Source organism: Rissa tridactyla, chromosome 1 (genome assembly GCF_028500815.1).
Source record: "Rissa tridactyla isolate bRisTri1 chromosome 1, bRisTri1.patW.cur.20221130, whole genome shotgun sequence".
In the NCBI taxonomy this organism is placed as follows: Eukaryota; Metazoa; Chordata; class Aves; order Charadriiformes; family Laridae; genus Rissa; species Rissa tridactyla.
Window position 1 is genome coordinate 179,109,139 of NC_071466.1, and position 24,192 is coordinate 179,133,330.

The 24,192-nt window shown below is 40.7% G+C and overlaps 1 protein-coding gene across 1 annotated transcript in view; it reads right to left on the reverse strand.

The window, feature by feature from the left end:
- Window positions 1–203: 203 nt before the first annotated feature.
- The window catches only part of TPH2 (tryptophan hydroxylase 2), a 50,940-nt gene continuing 26,951 nt past the window's right edge, over window positions 204–24,192 (reverse strand). Inside the window, exons 9-11 of the mRNA XM_054216926.1 lie at window positions 8,591–8,686; window positions 465–598; window positions 204–378 (exon numbers count right to left, since the gene is read on the reverse strand). Of these exons, the coding sequence (XP_054072901.1) occupies window positions 204–378; window positions 465–598; window positions 8,591–8,686 (405 nt within the window). The remainder of the gene's footprint in view (window positions 379–464; window positions 599–8,590; window positions 8,687–24,192) is intronic.

Genomic DNA, 24,192 nt, shown 5'->3' on the forward strand with positions numbered 1-24,192 from the left:
CCACATTCCATGTTGCATTTACAAATCAGCATTGCCTTGTGTTTGTCAGCACATTACAATTAGACAGAGCTACACAATGATGCACGCCACGGGCCAAGCTGTAAAGGGAAAATGGATGGGTTTGAGAAGTTAGCCGTATCGTGGGATGTTACTAGACTGGCTACAGAAAAAGCAGCTGACAGCAAATCATAGTGCCACACATATCAAATCCCTAAATATCTGTTCATTTTGCTTAAAGCATCACATACAGTGTTTAGATCACTGCGGAGGTCTTGAACAACATTTTCTATGCTCCTGGTATCCTTCAGAATCTCAATGCTTTGCGTATATGGATTGAAATACACAGAGAAGGGACGATTGATTGATTTGGCGAAATCCCTGAAAGAAAAAAGAAAATTAACAACTCTTTTTTCAACCGCTAAAGATGAGAAAATTAGATTTTTGGGTCAAGGGATATAATTTACCTCATCTTTTCTTTAGCTTCTTCAAAACTTTCTGAAACAAAGTAAGCTTCCTGGAAAGTAGTGATAAGGCATTCTTGCAGACAGGTTGTCTTTGGATCGAATGTTTTCACATTGGCTTTGTCAGAGAGAGCATGCTGCAAAACACACCATGGAATCTGTTAAACCATACTTTGATACTGCTGTGTATCTATGCAACTGTTCATATATACAGCTTTTATATTGCTGTTCTCTATGTTTCCCATTAGTTGGTAGCCTCTCTTGTTTTACATACAGTGATTTTTCAGTGTGAATAGAATAAATCATTTATTACTTTAAAAAGCTCTTTTTATAAGAATAATTCTCTATAATAACTCAACATATAGGCATACAGACTTAAATCTTCAGCTGGAAACGGGAAAGTCATCAAATAAACATTCCTGAAAAATTATCTGTACAACTACAAATATGTATGTCCCCAAAATTTCACTTAACCGGCAGAATTGATCATCGTCTTGCTGGGTGCATTGAGTCTGACCAAATCATTCATATAATCTGTGCTTTACATTTTCAGGCCAAAATCATATGCTATTTTCCTGACAGTGAGTTTAAGAGTGAAACAGTATCTCTGAAAATCCATTAAATAATGTCTACTTATTGCGTGCTCATGAAATGCATTACCCTTCTGCCGTGTATACCTGAGCAATAACGCTCCTTATAGCACTGCAAGGAAAAAATAACTAAATAAACAGACACAGATAAGTACAGAGCAGACACCGTGCAAATGAGGCATCAAATGCTGCTACCCAGAGAAGAGATGCCTGATTAGCTTTCCTCTTTACATGACTGGCACAAGCCACCACAAAGGACACAGAAGTTTCAAAACTGAAAACCAGGTACTCAGACATTTTCCAACACAACCTTTTTCTAGCTCCTCTTTCCACTTGAATACTTGCGTTGTCTTTTGGACCTACCTTAACTTTTAGAGCACACATATTTTCAGTCTCTGTGCTCCGTTCAAAAGTACAAGGAAGGAGAGCATTTTTAGGTCAGCTTTCAACCTTTAGTTCCCCAATATCTATCCATAGTGAAGATGGGCATGTAAAGTATAGAGAAATGACAGGGAGGGAGCAGATCCCTGAGGTCCAAAGGTGCTTCTTACTTCTTTACTTTCTTTCTGCAGGGACATTCTTTATAGCAGAGTAAGGTATTAACCTTAAGGTATTCATCACACCTTTTATCTGAGCTTTTGCTTATGCTCATTCCTAAATCCCTGTGAAAGGCTCTGAAAATATCACACTAGCTCTCAACCTGCAGTCTCCAAATAACAGGACATAAAACTGGAACAAGAACCTCTTCCTCCCACCTTCTCTCTCTCCAAAAATAAATACATGAAAAATTAATGCATGGAATCTTAAAATGTCAGGGAATTAACTTTCCTTAGTACATGTATCTTTTCCTTTTCACATGGTTTGCTGTTTCTAGCCAGCCACCAGTTAAACAGCTCTGAAAACAAAAATAAAAAATGCTCTGTCTTAACCAGCATCCTCTTCTAAATGGACTGCAGGAACAGGCTCGCCTTATTTGGCCCCTGTCTATATCCCTGTTGTCACTTTCTCCTTGCAGAGCCATGATGTGGTTGAGTGCCTGTAAATTTAGCCATTTACCTCCTTCTATCAAAATTAATTTGTTTTTCTTGACTGGGAATTATAATAGGCTCCCTGGGAGGTTAACTATAGACAAAAACATCGCCTCTTAAGGTGCCTTTGTACTTCCAGGTGAGACTTGATGCCTCAAATGTCTAAAGCACAAAGATTTAAAACTCTGAGTGGATTGAGTGAAGCCCTGGGCAGGGAATCAAGAGAGCGACACGGGGCATATTTTCTTAGGATCTGAATCAGTAGGTGACCACTTCTGGCTCACAAATTCTTTCCTGTACTGTGACAGCTTCAACAGAAAGAGTGACAGTGTTGTCCCCTCCCCTTCTCTTCTCCTCCACTCACTAACGGCTTCTGCTGGGCCAGGCCTACTCCTTGGGATTAAAGCCATCAGAGGCAAGAAGGGATTCAGCCAGCAGCTCCTACATTGTGAACAGCTGCTCTAACTGCTGAGCCCTAATTTTATAAAAGGAGCGAGTTTAAAGAGAAGCAAAAGCTAATCTTTATCACAGTGGATGTCCTCTGAAAAAGCCTTTCTGGTTATTCTCCTCAGATTATCTATGTTTATCTATCATTTCAGATTCCTACTTTCTGGGATACCAGCTTAGTTTATCCACGATCAGAGCTGCTGCTGCTGCTTCTCAAAGCAACTCAGCAGAGACTGGGATGCGCAGACACCAGGAAACACGCAACCTGGAAGTAGAGGGTAAAGAATTCAGACATGCCTTCAAAGTTAAGTGACAGCTGATCAGTTATTCTTAGGATTGCAGTTTGAGAATTAAATGCCTAATTTCTGATGAATTCCCACAGACACCTATCTCCCTTCTAGGATATGGTCTTTTGTCTCTTGGATCAAGTAGGCATTGTCATGGCTACCAAAGCAATGGGAAACATCTTTGCAAATCTGGATGTTGTTTTCAAATTCTGCAGCCTGGCATCCATAACATCTACTATTGAGTTGATACGCTGACACCAGCAACGCCAGAGATCAGCAACTGAACTGAGCCTGCAGACAAACATTCAGACAGACCACAAACTGTCTCATGTGAACTAGGATGGCCAGGACACCGACTCAAAGCCAAACTAGAGTTTTTTTCAGAAACATTACAGTGCTCTAAAATGTTGGTCCTTGGCACTCTCAACACTATGAAGTACAGAATCTCAACAAAAAACTTTGTCTGGTAAGTCCAAAAGCTTTCAAACTCAAGCCTGTTTTGTTTTTTAGTTTTGTTGTGTTTTTTTTTAATTAATACTATTCACTTATGTTTTGGTTGGACATTCAGTTCTTCAGTAAACTCAAATGAGTAAGTATCCAATATGGATTTCTCCATTAGAAATCTCTTCAGTTACCCACCTCCAATGAGATGTCAAGGTTAACAGCCACAGGGAAAATTGCTCTTGGGCAAACAGAGTATCTTACCATCTTGTGGATTTGTGATAACTGTCTCTAATGGCCCATTCATACAAATTGTACAGCTATTGGTGATTCTCCTTCAGCTTAAGCAACAATAGCTTAGAGTGAAACTTCTCAATGAATCGTCGCTGATTCTCAGGAAAAGCAGCAGTATCAAACAGCTGGACTGCTTAAGAATTAGGCAACTACCCATACTGGAAATAAGCATAACACTAATGAAACGCCTCCACTCCCTGCTATATCAAAGGATAAGAGAGTGACAGAGGTACCTAACCACAGGTCTCTAGGTGCTAGGATGTCTGATGCATCTGTACAGGGATGGAAGATATAATGCAGGACCTAAAGAAGATTTACACGTTTCTGGAGTGGCAGTTGGAGAGCTGGTCAGATATAATGGGGCACAGAATCACAGAATCATAGAATAGTTTGGATTGGAAGGGACCTTTAAAGGTCATCTAGTCCAACCCCCCTGCAACGAGCAGGGACATCTTCAACTGGATCAGGTTGCTCAGAGCACCATCCAACAAGACCTTGAATGTTTCCAGGGATGAGGCATTTACCACCTCTCTGGACAACCTGTTCCAGTGTTTCACAACCCTCATTGTAAAAATTTCTTCATTTATCTAGTCTAAATCTTCCTTCTTTTAGTTTAAAACCATTACCCCTTGTCCTATTGCAACAGGCTCCACTAAAAAGTTTGTCCCCATCTGTCTGGTAAGCACCCTTTAAGTACTGAAAGGCCACAATAAGGTCTTCCTGGAGCCTTCTCTTCTCCAGACTGAATAATCCTAACTCTCTCAGCCTGTCTTCATAGGAGAGGTGCTCCATCCCTCTGATCATTTTTGTGGGCCTCCTCTAGAACCGCGCCAACAGTTCCATGTCTTTCCTGTGCTCAGGGCCTCAGAGCTGGACGCAGTTCTCCAGGTGGGGTCTCACCAGAGTGGAGTAGAGAGGCAGAATCACCTCCCTCAACCTGCTGGCCACGCTTCTCTTGATGCAGCCCAGGGTACGGTTGGCCTTCTGGGCTGCGAGCACACGTTGCCAGCTCATGTCCAGCTTTTCATCCACCAGTACCCCCAAGTCCTTCTCAGCAGAGCTGTTTTCAATCCCTTCATCCCCCAGCCTGTATTGATACTGGGGGTTGTCCCAACCCGGATGCAGGACCCTGTTTCTTGGCCTTATTGAACCTCATGAGGTTCACACAGGCCCACCTCTTGAGCTTGTCCAGGTCCCTCTGAATAGCATCCCGTCCCTCAGGTGTGTCAAGCATACCACTCAGCTTGGTGTCGTCCACAAACTTGCTGAGGATGCTTCTCAGATGGCACCAGGCATTTACACTGAGCAATCATTTCCTAAGTGACCACTATCACTGACACATGAAAAAAGGGCTTGGTCTTGTAATTTCTCCTTTGAGTATAAAAAATGGAGTGTAATAATACAACTTGGAGCTTTTCAGTTTCACAAAAAAAAAAAAAAACAACCCAAAAAGCAAAATCTTCAGCAAGCAAGGGGAAAACTTCAGATGAGCTATAAATACTGCATTGCACAGGAGGGCAGAATAAGAACACAGGTGAGAAGCTGCCGGCGTGCCAGTACTTATTTTATAGCTTTGCTATTCTGTGGGACGATAGAGTCTTGGAAAACCTGCTCTTAAATGTTTTTCTGCTAATCTTTAACATAGGACACTTTCAGATTTGCGACCCTATTTTACCAGAAATTTGTAATGTTATCAGTATAATTTTGTCTATGGGAAAAGAGTCTCTATTTAAAAAAAAGGACTAAAATGAGCATCTGGGATCCAGGAGTTGTTTTCCATCCTCTAAATAAAACAGAACCAAAACTTGTATTTGAATCTTTTTGGTTATAAAGGCTAATGTTGCCTCTACTTAACACAAACTATCATTACAACAAAACATGACTGAATATTGTATTTGACTTAAAAACTCTATACAGAAAGATTTGTAGTCTACCTCTGTTATACATAGAAGCCTATAACAGGGATATAAGACTTGATCTACAGCCAACTGAAGTTGATAGAAGACTCCTTTAATGAAAGAGTTCAAGAGAGCATCATAGAAAGTAAATGGATTAAAGTTTCTGAGGACATTTGGACTGCCTTTTAGAAATAGTTTTAATAATTGAAATGTACATTATTTCTGCCTTATCTCTAAGCCCCAAATATATACTGTGTAATAGCGTTAGCTAGAGTTAACCTGACTATATTAGGCAGAACATTTTATAACTACTTACTGTATTATTTGTTTCCCCCCAGGCTTCATTTTCAATCTTCTCTTTCTCCTTATTTTGTTGTGCTTTTAATTTTTTTTTGGCTTGATGCTTCCATAGCATGTACATCAGGAGTTTCATTTTTCAGAATCCAAAATTCAAAGTCTAAATACTGAGTGGGGAAAAAACACTTGAAGGGAATCCTATATCGATAGGCTGGTGCCCACATTTCTCTAGCTTTTAGAGCTCTTTTTCGCTAAAGCCATTGACCAGATTTGCAGAGTGGAGCACTGTAACACAGAAATAGGGATGACTGAACAAGCCATTCACTCATCTGAAAGGCCCAAATACTGCTGTCCACTTCCACTCTGCAAATAGTGCGACTCATTTATTCCCATAAATTTCTAGAAATTATACATTAAATTGGCCACCATTTTGTTTTCTGTGAACAATGTTGCGTTGGAAAGAGAGCTGATAGGGAAGGGCAGCTGGAGAAAGGGTTTTCTTCTTGCTGACAAAAGCACGTTAATATCAAATGCCTGTAAAGTCAAGGTAAAATAACCAACATTGAAACAAGATCTCCCTTTCTAGTGATAAGGGTAACTAAGCATTTGAACTTCTTCACAGCAGGGACTATAAGCCCACAATAGCTGCTGTCTTAAGAATAGCAGTAGTTATTTCTGAAAGGACTTCTTCACTCTGACTCCTATGAGAAGTATGGGGGTTGCACACACGAGGGTCAGACTTCATGGCCATGCAATCTGAGTCTCCTATTCATCCCCACTCACCACAGAAATAGCCGGAATTGTTCTCTTAATATTCAGAGCAATTGTTGCCATCCATTAGGATGTCAGTTACAATCAGGATATTGATATCATCAGGATCTCACTACAGTCTATTATAGTACCATTACCTTTCAGACACCTTCAGATCAAGGAAGAAATTTTCTCTCCCAATAGGTGCTAAGAGATAAAGGTGGAGGTAAGGGAGGTTGCTTTCCCAGGAAATGTCAGATACTGGCAATGGCTTGATGCAAGGCACCAATGTCATGGGTGCCCAGACATTCTCCATCCTAAGCACCTGCCTGATGTACCTTGTTGACAAGAAGCACAGCCACTGCCAGGTTTCTGGTCTAAAAAGAGCTTCTCCCATGGTCAAATTAGCAGAAAACTTAGGGTTTTTGCATTTTTTTTCCTTACTTTTACCTCTTTTCTACCCTGGAGCACAGTCCCACCAAGACTTTCTGGACATTTTTCACCTTATCTGTTCCTTCATGGATACTATCGCTATTTGTGGTACGGTGCTGTTCTGTGCCTGCAGCACACAAGTGCTTAGTCTCTCAATAACTGAAATGTCTAACTTAAGTCCCTATGCTTGGTATATGCAAGATCTGGTGAAATTTAATAGCTTATGATACACAAGAGGTCAAACCAGATGATCTAATAGTCTCTTCTGGCTTCACATCTATGAAATATATATGTAGTGTAATAGAAAAGTGTACAATATTATTGATTTATGGCAAAATTATTATGAAATATGGCCATACCTTTGAAGCAGATCAATATAGTTCATTAATGTGCACATTATTTAATTTTTACTGTTGCTTTTCAAAAGGATTATTCTTGGCATTTATACTCTGAGATTACTGCTGAGTGAAGAACACCGATTTGGCATCACAAACGTGTGGTAACAAAATATGCACCCTTGACAAGAATAATGTGTTTGTTTATGACAATGATGGCAGAAGATGTATTATGTTTTTGACTGTTCATTTCCTCACTTTTATGCCCTTAGGTTTTGTAAATGATGCGACAGGTATTTTCAGGGTCATCACCTAATGACCATAACTGTTAGTTCAAATAAAAGGCCTGATTCTCTGCAGAAACCTGCACAGAGTTTGGGGCTCAGCACTGAATGTCGTTGGACCAGAGGAAAACAAGTGGGACACGTCCATCCCTTTGCATTTAACCTCTTTTTGCACTGTGGGTACAAAATATTGCCAGTCTGATACAGAATGCTTCTGTGACTGAAGTACACACTGAACTTAGAGCAACTGTAATGCGATCAAAGAAAAAATACTGGAGAAATTAATTTTATTCAACCTTTTTTCTATTAATGAAAGAATAGCAATTTGACTAACGAGCTTCCCCATGAACACTCTCAGCTACAGGTGAAACAAACAGCAAAAAGACTGAGATGCTTCTTTTAAACTGCCAGGTAGCTCACAGAAAGCCAGCCCAGGAGGGTGGGAAGACATTTAAACACAAATAAACAGCAGATATATTGCAAAACAGTTTGTAAATACTATTCTATATATGCTTCCTAAAACCAAATGTTTACCTAAAAAGCTGCCAGGAGTTCATCTGGGTCCCAGAACATGGTACTCTTCCCTCTCCTTCCCCTTCCCTCCCATCTTACCAACAGAGACATGTATTATGTCCCAAAATACTACACTTGTGACAAAATACCTTTTGCTTGTTCCTATGTTTTCTAGGCATAAAAAGAGGCAATAAATGATCCACTACAACTACTCACATCACGCAAGGTTAAACACTTTCACCTTTGTAAGAATAGGGCTCTAGGTACTGTCACATAGGCATGTACTTCAAGTCCAGCATTCAAACAGAAATAAGTTTTGTAATTTATAGTTGCTTCATTACTTCAGTCCTTACAAATCCATTTCACGCTTCAAGTGCCAGCTGATATTTCAAACACAGATTTTAAGTCAATATCACATTTTTAAAGTAAGCTTTTTATCTTGAGAACTTTAACTGTTATTTGCAAGTTATTTGCATCCAACTATTACTTTGTTAAGATTAAAAGAAAGTTGATTCTGCTTTAAGGGCACATACCTTTAATTCGCCAATAGAAGACAGAAGTCCTGCCCCGTAAGCACGTAGCTGTCCTTCTTGCTTGCAAAGGCCAAATTCAATCGTAAAAAAATAGCACTGTAAAATACAGAGATATACAGATACATACAGTGTAGTTGCAAACAGGCACTTCAGCCATTACAGTTGGTACCATATTCACTTGATAGCCCCACTTCTTCAGAATTTCATGTCTTTAATATAAATTCAGATAAAGCATGTTATTACTGCTAAGTACTTTAAATGTCATGTTCTGTAGTAAGGGAGATTTGCACAAAAATGTCAGATTCTGCTTTTTTCTGGGTACCCAAGCAGTTCGCAGGAATGGCCAGTTAGGAACAGACAAGCAAGTTCATTTAGATATCAAAGGCACCAATAGTAATCTGCAGAGATTTTTTGAACTTTCTGAAATATATGAAGTGCCTTAAAATAAAATCCTACAAGGCAGTTGGTCTGCCTGTCTAGGAACCTCTGAAAATGCCTGAGATCTAGTTCAGAGCACTCAGCGGTAAGATCAAGCTGATGCCATTTTAAAGCCTGGCACGTATTTAAGTGCTGTCTTGAGTTAGAATGAACTTACTTATATGTACGTGCTTAAGAGCCTTCTTGAGCCAAGGCCTTAGTCTTCACTAGCTTTTACTCTGTCATAAATGAAGAACCAATACGCCACTTGGCTTCTTAAATTACAGAAAGAAAACTACAGTCAGTCAAATGCGTTCACTTGACCAGTCCATTACAGTTGTTCTTTAGATCTACATTCAATCAAGTAACACATCTGAGCTGTAAAACTGATGAGAAGCTGTGAAAGGGATGTGCTAAATCAGCGTAACAGTACTATATCTAACTTTGCCGCATCCACCCAACAAAGTGATATGTTCGGAAGACCGTAAGAAGTACAGATAGCCAGCCCACTGTACATGCAAAAGAAGACAGTCACTTCTGCTCCTACGGTACTGAGTTTTAGTCTGGTTTTGTTATGACACATCAAGATTGCTTTTTGATGTTCGTTCGAACACATGAGATTAAGTTAGTAACTATGTCCACATATGAAGGTTTTAAGAAGTTGATTTCTAACTTAAACACACACACGTATATAGGTATGTGTGTATGTATCTGTATGCAGTATTTTTGTATATTACATTATGTGCCAATTTCAGTTTTTGTTCAAAGAGACATAACTCCACTGAACCTAACAGATTTATAGGTCTTTGCAGAAAATATTAATTTAGCATAAGAAACAACCCAGTATTTGGTACTAAACCTTAAGTTTTTCTGAATAACTTGAGAAAGGATCCTAACACAACGGGGGGGGTTTTGCCCATTTCCTCCTTAAAACCCCTACTCTTCCAGGCTGAGTATCATACTAAATGCAAAAGAGCAAAAATTAACAGCTCTCTCAAGTTCAACAAATGTTTAGAAATTGAGAAATGATTCATTTCTCTGCCTCTCATAAAAGTTCCTGTAGAGCTAGTGATTTGTGCAGCATGGCACTATGTAGAAGGGTGTAATAAAAAAGAATAAAAACATGAGCCCTCTGTCTGATCCAAACCTGCTAAGTCAGCTGGGAAGAAGGAAAGGTTGTAGTGACTTCAAATGTCTTGAATCAGATTCCACCGCAGCAGTCAAAGGCACAGATAACCACAAGAGGAGGTGAAATCACAACATCGTCAAACAAAAAAAATCAAAGTTCCACCTCTGGCTTTGCCATTGAGTTGAATAAGCCAAGTTAGCATACATTTTTTCATTAGATGCAACGAGGTGATGTTACCACTTAAGAGGAAGGCTAAAACAACCAGTTTCCAAATGAGACATCTCAGGAACAGTCAGATGCACAAAATGACAAAGGCATCACTGCAGGAGCGATGAGTGAAGCTGAGAGACCTACCACCAAGAAGAGTACAAACTTAGCTTCCCTGCCTAAATATTTTGCCAGAAAAACCGTCAGGAGGCTACAGTCCTGGTTCTGTCCCTGCTGCCACTGCCAGCAATGAACCACTCAGCTTCACACTTAAATCCACTAACAGCTTTTAATTCCCCCCCTCCCCCTCAGCTCTCTTAAAAGAACCCATACTGTAGTGGTTCTTAACACCCTTGAACACAAACATCCCAACAGAGACACAGCAGGACTGGGCTCCTGAAAAAACACAGTGATCTCAGTCATTTTCATTCTTAAAACCAACGACGACTAAAAAGGGGGGGGTCTGGTGTTTGCCTGTTATAGATCTGTAAGAGCAGCTATGACTCTGCCCCCATATGTGGGACACCTTTACTGTAGACCTTCCTCAGGCTGAGGAGGACCAAACCGATGTCATGCTGCTTCCAGGAGAATGCCCACTCGGCAATCTATAAGGGCAGTGGAGGGAGGGAAAAGTAACGCTCTCCACTTCCCTGAGGACGTGCAGTCACAGGGAAGGAAGGGGCAGAAGGCTGAGAGCTGACACTGGCAGAGGAGAGAGCAATCCCTGCTGCCCAGAGGTAGGGTGTTCACAAGACAGAGGGAGACCTCGATTTCACTTCCTCCTTGATGGATAGACAGCACACACAGAGCAAGCTTTTTTTTCTTTTTACTTAAGTTGAAAATTTATTATTATTATTATTATTATAAAAGGAAGCCATATTTATAAGCCAACACTTGCTGATGAGAGCCTATCTTCAGTATTGATAAGACTTGCACTCTCAGTATAATGAACTCAAATAAAATGCATACAAAATGACCAGATGATAAAATATGTCTGCCTACTACTAACCAGTGGCATTAAGCTATAGCAATAATAAAAGCCCTTCAAATTAAAAGCTGATTGTTTGATAAATTCACCATATGCAACAACTACAATTTCTGTACTTAAGAGAGCTCTCCTTAGCAAAGAAAATGAGATAGTTCACCCAATGCTGCCATCTTCAGATCATTATTCAGCAACACACAATTCCCCCCCCCCCCCACTCACAGACAGACACGCAGAGGCAGCTCCATGCATTATGAGACTCTGCAGGCTTTGGCAACCCATGCTCTCAAGTCTACCAACATCGAGGCATACCGATAAGGAAGTTAAATATTAACTATATAGACACACTTTTTATAGACCAGACACATAAATACCTACTATATGTCTCTCTTTGTAGGGTAAACTACACTGACTGTGGTACTCTATATTATATACAGCATAACTGCACTGGAGTGGAAATGACTGAACAAAGAAATAGCTGTTGAGATAAATACATTTTTTAAATTCTCACCTGAAGGCTGATTATTTCGTTGTTGTTACACGTGGGCTGGTGAATGCAAGCGCAAATGGAGGCATGCAGGCTCTCGTGTTCTGATTTCAAATTTTGGACCCGCCTCTGGCATAGTCCCAGCCTGCGATTCCTCTACAAGCTACAGCAATATCCTGTCATCTCCCTTTAGTTCCAGTTCCACCTCATCTTTGGGGTGAAGCGTGGCTTTGCTACAACCTATTCTAGGAAGTTGCTTTGAAATAGGAAAGGTCTCTTTCCATGTTGCATAAATTCTCGAAGAGCCTTCCACTAAAATGCCGCTCTGCTAGCCAAATCAGCAAAATAAAATGAAGAGTCAAAGGGCCAAATGAAGGATTTAAAATAATTTTTAAGCCAAGAGACATCGATATAATGATCAAGACTGTGCCAGAAGCACAAAACAGTGTACAATATGATCTTAATTTATTTCACTTATTTAACCAAAATATGGTATATATGAAATACAGTCATGCTCACAAAACACTGTCTACATGGGCTCAAAAATTATTAAATAGATCCATGAAAGAAAATCCTATTAAGGGCTATTAAATACTAATATAGCTGATCTCTTCCTTCAGAGCCCCTGAATCAAAAATCATTAGCAACTAAAGCAGTATACTGGGAAAATATCACCACCGTACGGCTTTAGACCTACACTGTCCTCCAGATGTCTGCCATTTGCCAGTGTCAGAGACAAGACACTGGGGCAGCTACTCTGGCCCAGTATATGTGCGATTGTAAGAGTCAGATCAGTTGTCCTACTATTGACAGGAAAGATCACGCCCCGGCAAACTCCAAGACTGGTCTCCATGGTAAACACAATGTCTGTTCTTTATGTTCGGGTCTATTCTTCAATACAGGTACTGTCCTGCATTATAAACTGGACTACCAAAAAGAGAAAGAAATAAATCAGTGACACCTATGAAAGCTAATAATAAAAAAAAGTCACTCAAGGGTGTTCAGAAATTTTCAAAGGCAGGAAGAAAGGTCTGATACGCTCAACTCTCCTCATCTGACCGGTTTCTAAGGCATTGAAAATTACTCCTCACAGCACATTTTCCATTTGGGAATCTCCCTCCTGGGACCCGTGCAAAGAGCTTGTACAGCGTGTTGGGTGCTAATGTCACAGAGTCAGTACTTCAAAACCTGACTTGTTCATAAAAAGGCCTTTCAAGCCATTCCACTTCGCTTAGTTTTCTTATGGTATAGCTTAGAGACTGGTATTTGTGTTCACTTGGCAATTTTCAGCATGATGTATAACATGAGATTTTATCTGTTCTCTAGAAGCACCTTGTAAAGATGTTGTCAGGATGAGTCCTGAGAACACCAACCATGTCAAGAGCTCATTCACTTGCACTCCCTGTCGCAAGGGGGAAGAAGGAAGGACTGAGTAACTGCATGACTGCAATACTAGCACGTGAGCAGGAATATTCACCACTACAGGAGCTTCTAATGGGATGGAGCGACAGCCCCAAGCTGACACACAGTACCACAAACAATCACTTTATATTTATATATAAAATTAGTTGCAATGAAGACAATACAACTACTAATGTGTGTAAATACTTGCAAGACCAGTGCCAAATAAATAACCTTAAGAAAACATCTTGACCTCTTTTCTACTGCATTTATTATTTCAAAGGATATTTGAATGGACCACTCTTAAAATTCAGATGTGTGTGATATGTTCATAATCTGCAAAGATTAATTCCTTTTTCCTTAGTAGAGCAGGAAATCTTTGATATTTTAGCTCTAAAATTATTCACCTAGAGATTAGCGCTCTCATATAGTTGTAATTATCTTGTAAGAAGATAGTTATACACAACTGACTTTCAAAAATCCCGTTGTTAGAAATTAATCCTAAGAATTAATGAAGTAAAGGTGTGTTCTTTCCCCCTGTAAGAGCTGCTCAAGTTGCAAGCAAATATTGATTCAGAGGTGTCGTCAATTCCATTTGCGCTTTCTTTCTTCATTCAGAGCTGGCGCAAATAGATTTGTGAATAGTCGCTTATTTTTCAGTCTCAGAGATATCAATAGTCACCAAAAAAAAAACCAGCTGGCATCTCACATTTGACTGAATTATTCAAAATTCACAGTCTGTTGAGTAGTATCAAGAATGCTCCACTAAAAGAAAGACAGATGTAACACAGGTAACCCAGGCAACTAGCCAGTACAGCCCAATGTTGGAGTCCAAACATCAAGCAATCCCGGCTATTTGACAGCTATTCATGTGGGAACATTATTGAGTAGAAATGCAGGGAGACTTTTGAACAACAAATAAATCTCATGATGAGCTTGTGAATAGATCAAAAGCAGAAAAGAAGTAAAATTCAATGGCTAAGTCTTTCATTATAGATGATTTGCCTACCTCCAACAAAGGCAGTGACCCTATTCACAACCAACAGCATTTCTAAATAAGAAAACAAAGTTTAATTTTTCAGAGTTACCTCCTTGAAGTATTTTGTTTAGTCTGCCACTTTGAAATGTATTTAGGCTCACTGAAATGAGGCTTCCTTTGGGGATTTCAAAGCTTATATATTTAACAATATTCTCCTTTTCCCCCTCATCTGACTGCTTTGCATTCAGACCTTTCACTAAGGGTGAATGCCTGGAACAATCTCTTTATAAACAGAAGTTTGAGTAAATGTTGAGCCGCTCATTAGAGCACGCGGGGATAGACGCGCACCAGCCTTCCCATTTCTGTTGACACTCACAGTACACAGTATCACTATATGCAAATTCCTCTAAGGAAGAGGCTCGACATGCTCAGAGAAAGCATGCACTATAGTGAGCACAGTGGGGCTTAACCCCTTGTGAATACTTTGAAATTATATGTTTCTTTTTTCAGCAGTATCTGGAGAAAAACTCATAATGGCAATCAAAACTACCATCCTGAGTTTGTGAGGAAGCAGAAAACGTAGCTCAAGCAACACAACGCTACAGTGGTATCAGTAAGGATGTAACTCCGTAACTCCAACACTGGGGAGCACAGCCAAGACAACGCATATGGCAGTTGCCTACCTTGCAGATGCAATCCATAAGATCTAGAGGACATTCCTACTAACATCTTTGTGTCTCTTGAGAGAATGTGTCATTCTTCTGTCCATTCTCAGAGGAAGGAGGCCCTCTTGCTACTCTAAAGAGTGGGCAGAGAGAATGGAGGATGAAGCACCTCTGGGATCTTTCTGCTGCTGCCACTCCAAAAGAAGTTATTTCCCACAGAGCTGGAGCCACTGGATCTCCCACTGCACATTTGAATTACTCCTAAATAATCTGAATTCAGTCTTGCTCTGCACAAAGATGGTGTCTGTCCACCCCTCTCAGTTGAAAACCTTGGAGACCCCTGGAGCTGCAGGATCGGGAACCTCAACACTTAATCAGAAAGTGTTTCTGTGTAAAAGGCCAGTGTTTCCTGGCAAGGCAGCAATTCCCCTCCACCAAAGCTAGTGCTCACAGAGATGATGTGAAAAATCACTCCCACAGAAGCACACTTGCCTCAACCTGCTCAGCTCTCACAGAAAGAACTCCTATTTTCTTCAACATAATTAACTAACAGTGCTGCAGGTTAATATGCAGCTGAGGAGATGAAACTATGAACTGCTGCTTAGATCATTCGTTAAACATAAGGCATCGAAGCCCCAGTGCTTTACCCTTCCTATTTACCCTTCCCTATCATTTGACTCTTATCTTGAACAACTTCTAAAACCTGGGGGTTTAAGGTTTATTAATTTCATACAGAATTATTAGAACAAATGATGTGCAATAATGAGCCATTCCCTTTCCACTTTATTTTACAACATGTAATGTGAATTCATGTTCAGCGGTCCCTGTGGTAGCCAAAGTGAGTATTTGCTCGTTTCTTTTGCAAGCTGTTGCTTCAAATTTCAGACATCTAGAGATTTCACACAGTTAATGTAAGAGGCACAGTCAGGTCTTCCGACATGTTAGCTGGGACTGTTTAACCACAGTCTTCAATCTGTGCTGCCTCATGTGACACACCTGATCTACCATGATCCTTCACAATTCACTGGCTGCAAGCAAAGACTGTCTTTAGGGCTCTGCTGTTCCTGTTTGCCAGATCTTTGTCCTGCTACTCTTTCAAATGAGGAGTTTGTGTTAACAAAACCTATGAAAGCAAGAACAGTCCTGATTTTATACATTACACGGGCAAGGGCTGGCACCCCAGAAGCCCTCCCTTAGCACTGTGGCTTATGCTACAGCTTGGAGAGTATGACCCCTCTAGCAAACAGCCAGGGACTTGAACACTGACAGGTTGGCATGACCCAAGCAAGAGCAGAATCTGAAACAAATACACATACAAGAGATCATTTAGCTGTCCTTCACCTGACAGCATGCCCATTTTATGGGGAGCCATCAACTCTAGGACTGTTGTTCCAATTGTGAACTGCATTGCTTAGAAGAACACCCAGAGAACCGGCAAGAACAACTTCAGACACTTTTCCTCCTCTGGCATCCAGAGCCAGCATCTCTACAAAAGCCTAGCCCAGCCCTCAGGACCCATCTCCCACAGTTACCTGTAGACCTCAGCACTGGCCCAACATAGTTTTACCCTTCTCTAAAAAGACCAACTTCCATTTCTCAGCAAGCACGCTAAGAAGGAGACTCAGAAGAGAAGGCATGAAGTTGCAGCACTCCCTGAAATACCACGAAAATCTCTTCAGGCTGGGCAGGCAGAGTCTGTCCTTTTTAACGTGATGCCACGCTCTAAGGAAACCACATAAGGGGAAAACTGGCACTGGAGCCTCTTCCACTTATCTGGGAGAAGTTTTTGGTAGACTGGTAAGGTAAATCCACAGATTAACAAGAAGCAAAGGTGTAAGAACAAAACACAGTACAGGCAATCCTTATTTTATAAGCAGGGAGTTTAATGAATCACCGCCCTATGCCAGTCCACTGTCAGCATTAATTACCGCGGGTGGCAAGGCCTCTTTAATAACTATCCTTGGCCAGCCAAGAGACAGACCCCCAGCATCCTCCCTGACGGGCATTCCCCTGGGGAAGGCACCAGACGCATGTGGTGCTTCTCATGATGCCACTCCCTGGAGCAGGCTGCGTCCCACCTAACTGCCAGGTCAATTACTGCATATGGCAACTGCACTGCAGGGAGCGATGGAGAAGAGTCACTGAGCCTCCCATGACATTTTAGCTGAGAAGGGTGTAAGGTTCTTCTGTACACAATCAGCAGCAAAAGTCCTAATATATCTGCTAATGAGGGTAAGTCCTATCTTCAGGAAGGGAGGCAGCCTCCTGGAGCTGGAAGGATCTCAGAACTTATGCAAGCCCTGAAATTGTGAGGGCTGAAAGACACTGAAGAGACGGCAACAACTGGCCAGCTAAGTTTTTACATTCTTATTTCAAGGAACAAATGCACTATTTCTTTGCAGTCATATACACTTCAAATTTATTTTTCAGGAGCAAAAAAAGGGTAGAACTAACTTCCAAAAACAACAGCACCCACAGGAATTTTCTAAACATTTAAAAAAGAAAATTAACTTCTTGCATCTCTTTACTGAAAATGGATTTAATAGCTGAGACTTGTTTTCAAACATCACAGTTTCCAACAGCAACACCACATTTAAACTCAATGTTCTTTTAATCACATAAATGCAAAGGGACTCCCAAAAGCTTTTGTGGCTCTTAATGCATTTGCTTAACCTGCCTTGCAAAAAAACGATAGTAGGCATCAACCCAGATTGTAAGTTCTATTCATGTCAAGCTGACAGACAGATCAAAGAGAAGTAGCTCAGGGAATTTTAAATATCTATTAATTTTGCTACTATAAATATATCCAAATGGAAGATGTTTTTCACAGCCCCAAACAAAATCTTTTGCAAGTACAGTTGAGCATCTCCTTGTAGCTCCCTGCTTTTCAGCAGCAAAGGCACGTAAAATGAATCTATCATAACTACAGAGTAGTCAACTGAGTCACCATTGAGTTACCTGCCAGAAGTCTGTGAACACAAAGCAAATCCCATGAACACGTATCCAGTAAGGTGGGAAAAAGTTATACTGAGCAAAGTACCTGTGAGCAGAGAGATCACAGTTCTGCGCTGTACCGAAGTCCAAGGAATTCACAGTGGTTGTGGTCTAGGAGTGACTTACCAAACGTGAAGATCACTCTGAAATCATAACTAGTGATCAGGGTCCCTCTGATATGCAAGTTTTCTGGGCACGAATAGGTCCTAAATTCATTGCTGATGTATAATATGGATCTGCTCATAAGCTAGTATGTTTATTCAAAGTTGAAAAATTAATCCTATAAAGGTGTTTACATTCTAGAAACGTATGTCTGGTTAAACTATAATTTTAGCCACTTTTATATAGTCAAACTGTTGTAATGGTAACAATTACAGGAAAATCCTTTAGAAAAAGAACAGTATGTTTTATGGGGAAAAAAGAATAATCTGAGAGTACCCACTCTTTCCAGCACGTCTTGAAAAAGCTCAAATTGTTTTATCTAGCACTACTAGTAGTCACTATCTTTGTCAATGCCACAATGATGATCTATAGAATGTTCTCTATAAGGTACAGAAAATACAAAACTTACAGATGCTAACTGAAAAAAGGTTATCTTGTCAAAACTAATGCTTTGTCTGCTGCAAAAGCAAAATCCCAAACCTAACAAACAGCTTGAGGAAGTGGAGGGGTTGTTCAAAGCATGCCTGAAACAGCACCATCACACTGATGTTCTATTGACCTTGCACTGCGACAGCTTCAGCCACAGCTGGAATCAAACCAAAAGAACCAAAATTAACAGATACGAGGCCCTTCAACAGGGCTCTCAGGTTTCCAAAATTGTCAATAAAGAAAAAAAAACTTTATACAATAACCTAAGGCTGCCAGCCAGCTCTAAGAAGTAGCTAACAGCATTTGTTACATACTACACCACGTGAGTTTGGTTTGGACAGAGAAAGAGCCACAACTGCAAAATCACGTGTCTGGCAGAGTCAATTCTTTCCCTGCAGAAACCCATATTCCTAAACAACAGGTTTTGGCAAGTAAATGATTAACAATAATTTTACAGCAACAACTCCTACTTTCATTTACATGTGTACAACCCTATTGAGTTTTAGGAGACCGTATACATGGAAATTAAGGTAGTATTTAGCCCACAGGCCTAAACTCATTGAAAGCAATGGCAAGCCTCCCCTTGGCCTGCTGTGGTGTCAGACTTGGACCTATAAATATATAATTAAGCTATACTTACAAAATCATTATGGTAGATCACCCAAAAATATCTCAATTAAAAATTTATGGGACCATATTCCATCCAGCACTTTGATGCCATCTGATAGAAAGATGACAACAGGCACGAGAACCACTTCCAAAGCTGCAGCATTAAGCAATTAAGCCCTAGGCATAGTTAGCTCTTTATGGATACCAGCCATATTTCATCTTACTTCCATACTTTTATCTGTGCATACAAAGAAAATACCCAGGAACATGATGGATGAGAGAATTAGACTGAACACATGCTGTACATTCAGTTCTCGAGCCAGTATTTAAAACAATCCAGATTAGTGCATAGTTGTGAATATTAAGTTTGGGTCTTTTCAGCTCTGTACAATCAAGAATTTTAAGATTCTTTCCAGAAGATGGTATTTGGGTCATGCATAGTAGCTACATGTATGAATGTCCCTTCCGGAAGAAAAATTATTCACTAAAATACTCCAGACAATAAAAAGAGAAGTGCATGCTTTGAGGACTTACTTCAGTACACAGAACTGCTTTGGTTTCTGCCTGAAAGCCAAATCTCCTGGCTTTCTTCTCCAGATGGGCCCACCAACCCCCCAGAGGAGGGCCAGGTGTGCAGGGTCACGTCCGTGGTGGCACTGCGTGGCACAGGAGGGTGCATGGGTCCCTGAGGGAGGGGAACCTGTAGGTGGCCCACCCCGGCAGCACCGCAGGTCCCAGCCAGGCAACCGGGCAGCTGCGTTCAGGGAGCAGCTCCCAGGAGAACCCCACCTGCAGGCATGAAAACTTCTTTTGCACAGCACTCCTCAGCTGCTCTGACTCTGTAGAAAGCATGGATAAAGCCAACTCCTCCACCTGTGCACCCACAGCACGGACATCCCCTCGGCCCTAAGTGAGACCTAGGCATGGCTGAAATGAGTTGCCATGTGCTGAACTCCTTTACTTCCCCATACACCTGTGTGCAGCTGCCGGAGGATCTACACATCTCATACAAATGACTCAAATAATTAACACTCTGTGTTACAGAATCTTACAGATTTAAGTATGTAAACAAACACGACAGAAAAAACAAGGAGCATTATAAAATTTGCTTTGTTAGTTTGCTTCAACACCTATATTTTCCTCTGAGAATGCTTAACATAGTATGGGGCGTACTGTGGTACACAAATAAAGCTTTAGCAGCTTGAGACCCTTGCAGTTCTGGACTGTATATGAATGTATTTTACAAAGTGAGCTTCACATGTATGTGCTATAAGCAAAGAAAAGTAAGCATAGCAGTGTCAGTATGAATGATACCTACACAGAGCCTGGGATTATCTCTTTCCTTCAACATATCAGTGAAAGCACAGGGGCAGTCAGGAACAGCAGTAGCAATATATTCCAAACCTTTCCTCTACTGCTTTGTTCCACCTGTTTTCTTTATTTAAACCTTTATTCCTGTAACTTATGTGCTTTGTTTGTAGTTGCTACCCAAAATGCTTGTGCTGCTGTTGCTCACTGGAAGCTTATGCAGGGTCCTTTCTTTTGTCCCAGTTACATATGTTCTATAAATTACACTTTATGCCTTTTTGGTAATACATTTCCTACTCTAGGTCAAAAGAGAAAACAAATATGAAAAAAAAACCCTACCAAAATTCATAGACTCCTTCCATCTATTCCTCAACCCATCTCAACCGTATCCAACACCAAAATGGTAGATGCTTGCCATTTGCACACACTCCCAAACTCCACAAATTCTTCCTAAGCTCTTTTTTTGAGGCTCACTTTCATTGCTGTTGCGGCAGAGCACGCGTTTAGAGTGTGAGCTATTGAACTACCAGCAAAGATTACTATTGCAGAATCTGCAATTTCTTAATGAAAATGAAGTTTCTTCTGAAAATAAACAAACGTAATTAGCAAGCCAGTGCTGTGTGAAATTTGCACCATTCTCTTGTTAACCTACATGTCAAAATGTATTACTCGTGTGCATGTAAATTTGCATTTGCAGTTCAGTAACCTCACAGATTATGATCTAACCACTTTTGGAAACATAATGCTACAAGAAATAAAAACAAATCCAGTGTCTGGCTGTAATTTGTTATTTTATTAGAGGCTTTTGCTTTAGTGCTTCTAACTGCTTAGGGCTTGATCTTCATAAACAACATCCTGTCTAAAAGAAGCTATATTATTTCTACAGCAAAATTTCTAATTCATTCCCTGCTCCCAATTAAGTCAAATTAGTTCTCTCTTGCATTCAGCTCCCCCATTACAGGGCTGAGCGCAAGCATACAAACATACAAGTGCGTTATAGAACAACACTAGTTACTTGTGAGTGCCAAATTTTAACTGTTAGGGCAACTTGAGATCCTCCCAAGAAGCCGGTCACTGACCTGACCAACTGGGCACCCTCATAGTAACAGGTGAACCCTCCTTCACGTTCTTGAGTGACACAGTACAAAGCACAAAACGTTTCATTTCCTGATGTAACATGGCCTACGTTGACCTACTTGGCCCAAAAACTAGTTAAAGCAGGAGGTTTGTACTTTAAAAGGTTTTGCAAAGCATTATTTTATACCACTCTCTACAAACAAACAAAAAAAAACAAAACAAACAAACAAACAGGCAACCACACCAAAATTCCAACTTCAGTAGTCCAGCTCCCCACCTTCACTGCAGTGGCTGACACACAGTTTCTCCATCATCTAAATTACTTCTCCCACTCCCTCACAGAATTTGCAGCAGCAGAATCGCCCCTTTGTACTTCCTGCTGATCAGAAACTGCGGGGACTCGTATCCTTGAATAGCAATGCTGGTTGACAAAAACGGATCCGCTGAATCCTCCTTCCCTCCTGCATGCAGCCCATTGCTCCTGTCCCTAAGCAGCAAACCCTGTCAGCTCTACAACATCAGGTCCTCTCTTCCTGCCATACAAAAGGCCCCCACTTCTATAGCAAGCACATCCCAAACTGGCTTAACTCCACAGTGCTGCTCTTGACCAAAACTCAGACTAGGGCTCGAATTGCTCATTTATCCCACTCCCCAGCCTGGTGATTGAGGTATCTTCTCTCTTTCTTTTCCAGTTCTAGCTGGAAAGGTGGAAAGGGTTCGGGGAAGGAATAACACGCTCAAAGTTACAGAGCATCTTCCACACGATGAATAACTGAACAAATGATTGCTCTTCAATCCAGAAAAGGAGACAACGAAGGGAGACAATGGAACAATTCTGTAAAGTCATGATGGCATAGCGGCATGATTCGATCGTTCTCTCTTCAAATACAAAAAAGCTAGTAGGAATCAGGTTAAAAACAACAGAAGACAACAGCTCACCGACAGTGAATAGCTGAGCCATAGAGCTCTTTGCCGAAGTTACTGCTTGTACTAAAAATTTACACATCTTCTAAGATAAACAGCTGTCTCTGGACAGAAATCCATTCAGAATAATTAAATACATAAAAAAACACATTTGGCTCAAGAGTTCTCCAAGTTTCTGAATGGTCAGAAACTTGGAAAGCATTTGAAAAGAACCAGACGTGCTCATCCTGTTCTTACATGCCTCCTAAGCAGCTATTTATGACTGCACTTGGGCTCAAGGGACCAGCCATGTGGCCGGACCAGCACAGCAATTCTTCGAGGCCGAACATGGAAACAGACTCTCTCCAAACCCAGAACACAAAGGCCTCAACAAACCATCACAATTCCTGCAGAAGACACTGAGCGTTTGCTCTCATTTTAGCAACAGAACTCTTCAAATTCTCCCTGTAGTAACTTCTCTGGACTGGTAGCTTATTTACATGTAGTACAGAACCATTTGGTTTTGAGCTACAAAGCTAGTTAGGTACCGCTACTGAGATTTCATTCTTGTACCATGAATCTCTGACGTGATGACCGTGAAAATGCACTGCAGGGGAACACTGCAGTATTCTAAAATAATAAATATTGATCCCTGGAATCTAGAAGGTTTTTTCCTCTTTAGCCCTGTTCTGTGATATATGTACTATCTTTTCTGCTTACCTATTTGATTACGCATACTGTAGGAAGGACTTGACATCAGCGCTTCATCTAGTTTATCAAAAAGTATTGCTGAAAGAAACCCTTAAAAAATGGAGACCACTACCTGTTATTAATTCCTGTAGAACATTACGCAGAGCAAACCCACAAATTAGGGCATGCTTTTAGAGTAGCAGTCAGTGAGCCCAGGGACACCTCACCAATCAAAGGAAAGTAATCCATGAGTAAGTTGTCCTTCTCTCCTGATTCAAACAGACCTGTGTAACTTTGTAATAATTAAGAGAGGCACAAGGTTTCACCAGCTTTCTCATCTGCTACTTGTATAGGTTTCAAGTTTTGCACTTGGGCAATTTCCAAATACATCCACATATGGATTTTTTTGCCTGGTCAAAGTCAGGAACATAGCCCAGGCCATCTACTGATGAACAATACGGATCACAGTTATTTCCAGTGTCATGTTGTGTGGCAGGACAATGTCTGGCTATAGTGATCCATCATATCCGATTTCAGCTTTATAGCCCTAGCTTTTACCCTGGGAATCGGTTCATCTTCCCTAAGTGACACACATCCCAAACAAAAGTAATTTCATATGTCTCCTGTCAGTCCATCAGAATTTACCCAAGCAGTTTTTAAATCATATCCGTGCACAGCTCTCCATGCTGCAGCTCCTTTATTCATTAACTACAGGCGTAGCTGGAAGAGACTCCTTTGCAAGAAACTCCATTATGTCACCACTGGACTTAGGGTACTTGCAGTGCTCACTCTTGGCATTCGTCACACAATCATGGCACACAATTAGGATACAGGAAAAAAACCGAGCAGAGATTTGAATGTTAAACGTCAATACACTCAGTGAATGCCATAGCTCTTGGGCTAAAATACCAGGTTTCAGTTGGCCAATACTTAATTATTTTTATACGTCAGAATATCTTCAGCAGGGGAGCTGATCACACCCTTACCACAGTGCTTAGTTCACTGTCTGTCATTTTGTAAATATAAATGAAAAACATTCCAGCAGTCTTGATTTTCCAGATGCACAGTGGGAATGTTCAAAATCTCAAATATTTTCGTAGTTTTCTTCTCAGCAGCATTTCTTCATTCATGGAGGAAAACAGTAATCCAGTTCACAAGCT